This window comes from Callorhinus ursinus, unplaced genomic scaffold, assembly GCF_003265705.2.
Source record: "Callorhinus ursinus isolate GAN/ISIS: 27379988/994484 unplaced genomic scaffold, GSC_fseal_2.0 scaffold55, whole genome shotgun sequence".
Taxonomy (NCBI): Eukaryota; Metazoa; Chordata; class Mammalia; order Carnivora; family Otariidae; genus Callorhinus; species Callorhinus ursinus.
In genome coordinates, this window is record NW_027397117.1 from 1960693 (window position 1) to 1969316 (window position 8624).

At 63.2% G+C, this 8624-nt stretch overlaps 1 protein-coding gene across 4 annotated transcripts in view; it reads right to left on the reverse strand.

Annotated features, from left to right (window-relative positions):
• Positions 1 to 8220, reverse strand: part of RASA4B (RAS p21 protein activator 4B) — a 22460-nt gene extending 14240 nt beyond the window's left edge. For 2 of the 4 annotated variants that reach the window (XM_073884169.1, XM_025864715.2), the window contains exons 1-5: positions 8054 to 8220; positions 3164 to 3220; positions 2157 to 2270; positions 1580 to 1641; positions 423 to 552 (exon numbers count right to left, since the gene is read on the reverse strand). In XM_073884169.1, coding sequence (XP_073740270.1) covers positions 423 to 552; positions 1580 to 1641; positions 2157 to 2270; positions 3164 to 3220; positions 8054 to 8118 — 428 coding nt within the window. In that variant the 5' untranslated portion in view covers positions 8119 to 8220. The remainder of the gene's footprint in view (positions 1 to 422; positions 553 to 1579; positions 1642 to 2156; positions 2271 to 3163; positions 3221 to 8053) is intronic. The other 2 variants (XM_073884170.1, XM_073884171.1) reach the window with 2 other exon arrangements.
• Positions 8221 to 8624: the final 404 nt, after the last annotated feature.

Consider the following 8624-nt stretch of genomic DNA (forward strand, 5'->3'; position numbering starts at 1 on the left):
GAGAACCCCACCCCTCCCATCTGAGGACAACCCCAACACACACACACACACACACACACACACACAAATTCATACTGCAGTTAAACCCAGGGGAAGCCCAGTCTTGGCACAGGGGCTGCATGCTCAGAGTTTGGGGTCCCCTCTCGCCTGCTACCCCCACTGCTCTATGATGCCCGAAGGCCCACCATCAGAACATCACCCCGTCCCCAAAGAGACATAGCATCCTGGGCCGGGTCACCCAGGAAACACCTTCGGGTCAGGGCAACCTCCCCAGTCCACCTGTGCGCAGGCCTCGGTGGGAGGAGGAGCAGGGCCAGGACGTGGAGGGGGGGGTAAGGGGGGGACAGCAGGCAGGCAGTCGCGGCAGGTGTCTCTAGTTGCGTGGGGCCCACTGCCCCGCTGCCCAGACCCTCCCGCCTCACCTGGCCTCCAGCACAGAACAGCGCAGGCGGCGGGCCCGTGGCCCGGGCACCACTTCCAGGCGCAGGTGGATCTCGCCTTGCACCTCCTCGTCAGGGTCGACCTCTGTCAGGTGGGCCCAGCCACTGAAACCTGTGGGGCCGGCGGCTCAGCCAGGGGCCTGGCCCTCTCCCTCAGCCCCTCCGGGTGCCACAGCGCCCCTCCACCATCCCCTCGGGGTCCTCTCGAGCTCCGGGGGACAGGGGCTCTCGTCCCCAGGGACAGATGGGGACACAGGCCCAGAAGCTGAGCAACAGCAGTTGGAAGAGGCTTGATGCAAATCCAAATCCGGCGACCCCTGTGTCCTTACTCTCGTGCCCCGCTGACCCTAACTTGTGGCAGGACCGCCCTCTCTGGCCTCAGTTTCTCCATCTTAAAACAGCGACTCTTTTTGTCTGAGGCTGCTGGAGGAGGGGCCGAGCCCAGAAGGGGAAGCAACAAGGGACCAGCATCACTTGGGCCGGGGGACCTTGAGGGGCTGGCGGGGGCAGCGGGCAGGAAAGGCCTCTGGCCTGGCAGGCGCCAAGAGGCTCCGTGAGTCAGCAAAGTCGCCCTGGCCTCACAGACAGGAGCAGGTGTGTGCCGGGAAGGCCCGGGAGGAGTCACAGGGGTTCGGACAAGCAGAACCTGAACCGCCTGAGAGCTCGTGGTCTGAACCCTCACCGCCAGACAGGGACCCAGCCCGCAGGAGGCAGCACCTGCCCCGGGTCACACGGTGAGGCTGTGTCAGCATCCCAGCCATCATTCAAGGGGCCTCACCCGGCCACAGGCCGACCCCTTGGGCTTAGGACAGAGTGGCACTGGGGCCCAGGCTGAGGGGACCCCAAGGGTACAGAAAGAGCCAGCCCGATTGGGAGGAGGAGTCTCCACACCTCAGCAATGGAGCATACAGGGGCCCCTTCCTCTGCCTGCAGAGGCCCCAGATCCCACCACTAGCAGCCCCTCTTTGCCCTAGGGGGATGCAGTCCTAGTAGGGGACAGAGTGGGGCCCAGGGCATTGAGGCCAGGGTCTCAGAACTGGGGGAAGGCCAGGGACGGGGCACACCAGTGGGGTTAGAAGGAGGGGGGCCAGGGGAGGGGAAGCAAGAGCAGGCCGTGGGCTCCCTCCCAGGGATCTTACCCTTAGGGTGAGCGGCCAGGGTGTCCCTGGTAAGGCAGACCTTCCCGATAACGTCGTCCCGGCTGGAGGATGGAGAGGGAGCCAGAGCTGGGCAGGGCTCCGCAGGGAGCCTGGGACCCCCCTCCTGCCCAGTTCAGGGGCCCTGTGGGAAGCAGGGAGGCTGATGCTCCAGTCACTTGCAGGAGCCGATCGGAGCAGGACCCATGACCCTCCTGCGGGCCCTGCATTCTGGACACTCTCAAGAGCATGTGCTAGGTTTCTGCATGTGGACGGACACATGGGCCCACATATATGCCAAGTTCATTCTGGGTTTCCTAGCTCGCATGCCCCCACGCACAGCCCAGCACACCTGTGCCTTTATTCCCGCACGTGCACATGGATGATGTGGTGTGAGCAGTGTGAAGACCCCCGCCCCCACAGACACCTGCTCGCTCAAACCCTGAACCCTTCCAGACCCTCCCGGGGCTCTCCCTCCCTCCAGGCCGTAAAGAGGAGGCAAAGCGACCAGCATTCTCAACAGGCCCAGCAGTGACACAGCAGGGTCTGGGCCCCATTTGAAGGGCGGGGGCCCACCCACCTGAGGGCATCTTCATCCATGACGTAGAAGGCCACCGCGTGGAAGGTGGGCGGCAGGTGCACCTGGTACTCCTCACCCCAGAATGGGCACAGGGTCTTCCACACAGTGGCTGTCCTACAGGAGAGGACCCTCAGCACCTCTCTGGGCTACCCACAGGCCCCGCGCCGTGACAAGACAGGGCCACGTGACTTAGGTTCACCTTTCCCCACATCTTCTTCGGTGGGCAGAACAGTGGAGAAGCTCTGGCCGTGAAGTTTAAGGTCGAGGCCAGAGACACAGAGGAGATGGGACCTCAAAGAGCCTGCCCAGAATTGTGGAGCCCATGGGCAAAAGCGCATCCAGGGGAGGTGGCCCTTCTGGGTACAGGCTGGGGCCCCCTAGCCTGAAGCAGCCTTTCTGGGGTATAACCACAGTGGGAGACTCTCAGGGAGCAGAGACCCCGAGGGAGAGCCGGAACGGGGGAGGAGGAAGATGCTCAGGCTTTGGAGTCAGCCAGACTTGGGTTCCAGTCTGAGTCTGCCGCCTCCTAGGTATGTGAGCCTAGGCAAGCTGGTCTCTCTGAGTGCCCCCCCGGGTTCCTCCCCTGTAAGTGCAATTTAACAATATCACATCTAGCTCCTTGCAAGTTTTAAGTGGGCTGCAAAAGGTTTAGCACAGGGCCCGGCGGATGGTACTCCATAAATAACACCTACTGTTACTACTCATCATCCTCTGTCCCTTCCGAGGGCCATAAAGATCATAGAAAGGAACAGCGTTGGCGAGAGGCCCTTGGATGGAAGGCCTGAATGCCCGTTAAGGTCAGTAATCAGCAGGAGTTAGAGGTCAGTTTCCTCACCTCCCAGCAGGTGTGTCAGGGCAGGGGCGGGGCCAGAGGATCAGACATTTGGAGCCCTCCCCCTCCCCTGCCCTGGGGTGTGAGCTGGAAGGGTAGGGGTGAGTGGGGAGGAGCAGGTGCACCCCGGCACCTGCCCTTAGTGGGGGGGGGGGGCTGGAGGGAGGGGCCGTACCGGATGATGGGCTCATTGTCCACCTTCACGATGCAGTAGGGGTCGCTGCTGCCGGTGCTGCAAGACACAAGGCCAGGGAGGGGCTGACCGGCGGCCGGCGGCAAGTGGGGTGAGGGTAGGGGTGCCCCAGGGGGCTCCCGGGCAGCTCAGCCCTCTGTGACCCCAGGAAGAGGACAATCAAGGCTGAGACACGGGGGCCTGGGCTGTGTCCCCAGGACCCAACAGCTCCTCAGGCCGAAACGTGTGCCCCCCGCCCCCACCCCTCATCAGTCTGGGAGGCCGGTGGTGAGCAAACGGCAAGAACCTGCACAAGGCTTCCCTGCACTGGTGCAGGGGAAGGGGAGAAAGGACCCTGCGGGGGGGGGGGGGGGGGCCCTCCTGCGGGGGGGGGGAAGATGCTCCTTCCTGCCATCCCTTCCTCCCGCCCCGCCCCAAGGAGAACAAAAATAACAATCACAGCAGGGAACAGCCCCAGGCCAGCTCCAGAAATCCAGATTCATCTGCAACACCCAAGTGGGCGCCTTGTTCTCTCTCCCCTGAGCCCTTGCTCCCGAGGCTCCTCTTGCCTGGACGCCTGGACCATGCTGCCCACCTCCCAGCGTCAGCCCCCCCACCCCCGCCTCTCAGAGCCCGCCCCCGTCCCAGAGGCAGGGAGTCCCCTGCGGGCCCACTGCCTGCGAACTCTCCATCTTTCCCCCCATCCCAGGACAGCTAGCGATGCGCTGTCCTCAGCTGCCACCCCCACCCGACCACCCGAGGGAGTGGCCACTTCTGTGTCCCCAGAGCCTAGGACAGGGCTTGGCACAACACAGGGGGCCCAGGGGTGTTTGCTGCATGAATGAATGAACAAATATAACAGTCTGCCCTCGAGCTCTCGGCCGTCTGGGAAAGAAGAAAGGGAAAGACCAAGCCGGGACTGCTCCAGTGCCCTGGTCTCTGGTTGGTAGGGGACTCCTGGGGTTGTGGGGGGCAGCCCCAGCCAGGCCTAGGGCTGGTCCCCGGCAAGAAAGGGGGTGAGGACTGTCTCCGGGAGTGCCTTTCAGGCCCAGTGTCCATAAAAAGGAAGTGATTTGCATGTTGGAGGTTGGGGAATTCCAAGCCCTTCTCCCCTTCTCAAAAGGGGTTCTTCCTGCAGTGGAAGGCATGAGACAAACATCTCCAAAGGTCCTCCCAGGACTCAGTTCCCTACACAGTGCAGTGGGGGCGCTCACAGGGTGACTGGGTCCCCGGCCTGATGGGAGGGCCAGCCCATGGCAGGTGTTTGGTAAATGTTGGCACGGCCCTAGACTCCTTGCTCTTCTGCCTGTCACCCCTTCCCGTGTCATTTAGGAGCCTCCTCCTCCAGAGAGCCCCTTGGCAACACCCTAGCTTGCATCCCACCACCCCAAAGCCAGAGGACTCGGGGCCTCCAGTAATCAGGCCCCTGTGCACCCCCAGAGCTGGGCTGGATGGCAGGGCCCAGCAGCTGCATGCATATTTGCAGAGAAACTGGGAAGGAGGAAGATGTTCCTATGGGCTGAGACCTGGTGGTGGCGGGGGCGGGGGGAGGGGTGGGGGCGGGTCCCCTCTACCCTACCTCTGCCTCCTGGCCTGGCACCCCTAGCAGCCCTGTGAGCCCAGCTCTGCCCACTGGGCAGCTCTCACTCAGTGAATGAATCTCTGAATGAACCATGAGCTTTGGGGTTTGTGTTACAGGCCAGATCATGGGGGTGGAGGCCTGGAGGCAGGAATGGACCTGGGTGTGCAGGGGCTGCGAGGAGCTGGGTGGCTGGATCAGAGGGGGGCAAAGGGGACAGTGTCAGGAGCGGGCTGAGGCCAGAGGCCCAACCATGATCCCTGGCCAGGTGTTGGGCCCTGTGCCCCTGCCCAGTGCACAGTGAGGGCCCCGACTGGCCCCCTGCCCCAATTCCCCTTCCCCAAGCCGCTTGGGGAAGCCAGCCTGGCTACTCGCAAGGCCTCTATATTTAGCCCCTTGGCAGTTTCCAGGCTGTGGGAGGGGAAGGATCAGGGCAAACCCTGAAAATAGTCCCGGGCCCGTCCCCAGGGCCACCGGGCGTGGGAGCCAGTCAGTCACCGGTCATTATGAGACTTAGCTCCTGTCTGGCTGACCCAGGTGCACAAGGATGAGAGACGGTAGATGGAAACAGAACAGGAACAGGTGGGCTCTGAAAGCGGTCGGTGACAGGGAGCACAGCTGTGCTCTCTGCCCTTAAGAGAACTAAAAGCCCATGAGTGGAAATGGCAGCTCTGATGATGTCTCCCTCCCCAGAACTGTCTCAGTCAAGATGGAGCACTACAAAAGGTGGTGAGCTCCCCGTCCTCGGAAGTGTGCAAGTCACGGCTGGAAGGGAGACTGCTCAGGAGACAGGCTGATGAGGCACGGTGAGGCAGGCTCACCACCATCCCTGCCTCTGGCATTCAGTGAGGGCCTCCTGGGATCTCCAAACCCTTGCTGTCCTTGAGCCAAATGATTTGCATGGCATTTGCAAGGCTCAGTCCCCACTGAGCCACACGGCAAGCCTGCAACATCACATCAGCCCAGCTAGGATTCTTGGGCTGTCAGCAGCAGAGAGTGGGTCTGAATCCTGACTTCTCTATCTAAATGCTACGTGGCCTTGGCAAGTGACTTGCACATCCTGAGCCTGTTTCCCCTTCTACAAACTGAGCCTATCTACCTTATAGAACTAAGACAAGGATTAAATGGAAGGGTCCTCCACAGCCCTTATTCTCCTCTACCACGGACCAGGAGCCTCCCCAGGGCCCCTGGAATGCCAAGATGAATGAGTCACAGTTCCTACCCCTCATGGGGTAGGAACATGTGACCCTCATGGTCACAACAGCATGGGCAGCCCAAGAAGCAGCAACTGCTACCAAGGGCATCCTCCTGACTCCAGCTGACCCCAACTGCTGGAGGGCACAGTCGGGGGCACGATGACCAAGGCTGCCGGAGGCCACCAGGGAAAGCCCTGGAAGGGAGCCGAAGTTTGAGAGGGGTCCTGAAGGATGATCAGGAGTTTGCTGGAGGACTCTGAAGGGGAGTGTCTGAAGGCAGAAGCCCCTAAGTGTGCAAAAGCAGGGCTGCAAAGAGCCCAAATGTGAGGGGGCTGAGGGGGAAGGGAGGGTCAGAGCTGGATTTAAGAGCCAGGTGACAGGTCTGAGGGCTTCAGGAGGTGAGGGGAGGTGAGTAGGGACGGGGGCAGGTCAAGGAAAGAGATCCTGGAGGCAGAACCAACACGACTTAGTGGCCACTCCCCACCGCCCCCCGCTCCGGGGGGATGGAGCCCCAGGGTTCCCAGGCTGCGCAGAGGCAGGACTGGGCGGAGAACCTGGCACGGTAGACCCAGTCCGAAGCTTCACCGCCCAGGGCTGGGGAAGGCCTAGAGCCAGGCACTAGGGCCTGCAGGATGGGGAGGGAGGCGACAGACGGAGGGGCTGCTCCTTCCAGCAGCCACCAGCCAGAGGAGGCCAAGCTGACCTAGTTAGCGGTGCTAGCCTGGGGGGTGCTTAGAGGCTGGGCCTGGAGGCTGAGACCCTCCTCAGGGCTCATCCGCCTGCTCTCCCTAGAGCCCACATTCCCAGCGTCCGCCCCACCTACCCACCCCTCCAACACAGAAACCCACCTGGAGACGGCCGCCCAGCCCCCTCCCTCACCCATTGCCATAGCAACTGCTGAGGCTGGCCTTGCCAGGCCCAGGGGGCCTTGAACTAGAACTGCTCAAGGCGCCGAGTGAACAGGGAAACTCACAGGGGCCACTGTCCGTGTGAGAGAGACGCCCTCGCCCCAGCCTCCCGCACCCCTCCCCATTCACCACCTCAGGCAGCGGAGCCCAGGGCGGGCCAGGAGAGGGGGGGCACTCCAGACAGCGGACTTTGGACCCTATGCAGCCTCTGGGCTCCCTTTCCCCCACACCCTGCTCCAGGCAGCCAGCGCACCTCTAGCCTTGTGCTTAAGGGCTTTTGACCTCCAGTTTACAGAAGGGGAAAGTGAGGCTTCAGAGCTAAGATGCTGCCTTAAGGCTGTAGACAAGGGAGCCAGGGATGGGATGGGGCAGCTCAGCTCTGGGACTACTGAGAAAGAAGCTGGGACAAGGGGCTGCTGACACCTCCTCAAATCTGGCCAGGGACCAGGGAAAGCCCTAGATGTCAGTGTGGGTTAGGAGCTCTGGACCCAAGACCTTGCCCTGCCATTTGGAGCCAACATTTTCAGGTCTCCAAGCCTTGGTTTCCTTATCTGTAAAATGGAATGATGAGACTGCCTTGCTGAGTACTTGTGAGGAGGTGAAGCCACCGCATGGCGCAGATAAAGCCTAGGGCACAAGCAACAGCTGCTCCCCAGCCACCCCAACTTTGCACGGGTCCCAGCCTCCTGACCTACAGGTTCACCCTTCACGCCAGCGCACAGCTGGAAGCCCCGGGACAGCCCCGGCCCCCAGGGCCTGTTTCAGGTGCACACACTCGGGGACTAAAGGTTCCGGAATTACTGAGGAAGACCTCTCATTTCCAGAGGGCACCCCCACCCCCTCCAGCCACACCCCCGCAGTTCACCGAAACATCTCCCTGCGAGGTGCCCCCACGCTCAGCCCCTGTCCTATTAAAGCCCCTTCCCCTCTTGAGGCGCCATTGGCGCCCTCCCTGCTAACTCAAGCCCCTTACAGACCCCCGTCCCCTCCTCAGTCCACAGCCCTTCCCTGTCCCCCCCCCCCATCCGCCCGGTGCTCGCAGCAAATCTTACTGTCCTCATTTCCCTTCCAGTCCCCCACCGCGGCCACACTCGCCACACCCTCGCCGCTGCTCCACTTGTGGGCGGCCGTGCAGACCCCAAAAAGGTCAGGCTTAAGGGGCAGCATCCCTCCCCAGAAAGTTGGGGCCCCCACCCCCGGCAGCGCTCACATGTCCTTGGCGGGCAGGTTCTTCCCCTCCACGATGCGGATGGACAGTGAGCTGCGCTTGGCCATCGCGGGTTCACGACGCGGGGTCCGGGCCCGAGGGAGCCCGACGCCAGGGTTGGGTGCAGCGGGCCGGCGGGCGGGCGCGGGACTGGGCGCCGCGGGGGGCGGGCCGCGCCGGGCGCGGGAGGTAAGCGCGGGGGCGGGGGAATCGCTTCCACTTCATTCACCCCCGCCCCCGCCCCACGTGCGGGGGCCACTGCACCCGGGCGGGCCAATCGGCGCCTGGGGCTCCCCGGGGTGGGCGGGGCCGGCCCAGATCACTGCGCTCATTGGCCACCTGGGGGTTAGGGGAGGGGCCTGCGCCGGGGGCTGTTGCCCTGCTGGCTGGCCGCGGGCTGGCGGTGGCGGTGGAGCGAGGGCGCGACGGTCGGCGCCCGGGTGGCCTGTGCCACCGGTACGCGTGGGCGGCGGGCGTGGTCCCAGTGCCAGTCCCCAGGTGCACGGGGGCTATGGGCCCTAGTGTGTGTTCAGAGGCGTGGGCAAGTGCGGGGACACGCGGGCGGGGGACGTGC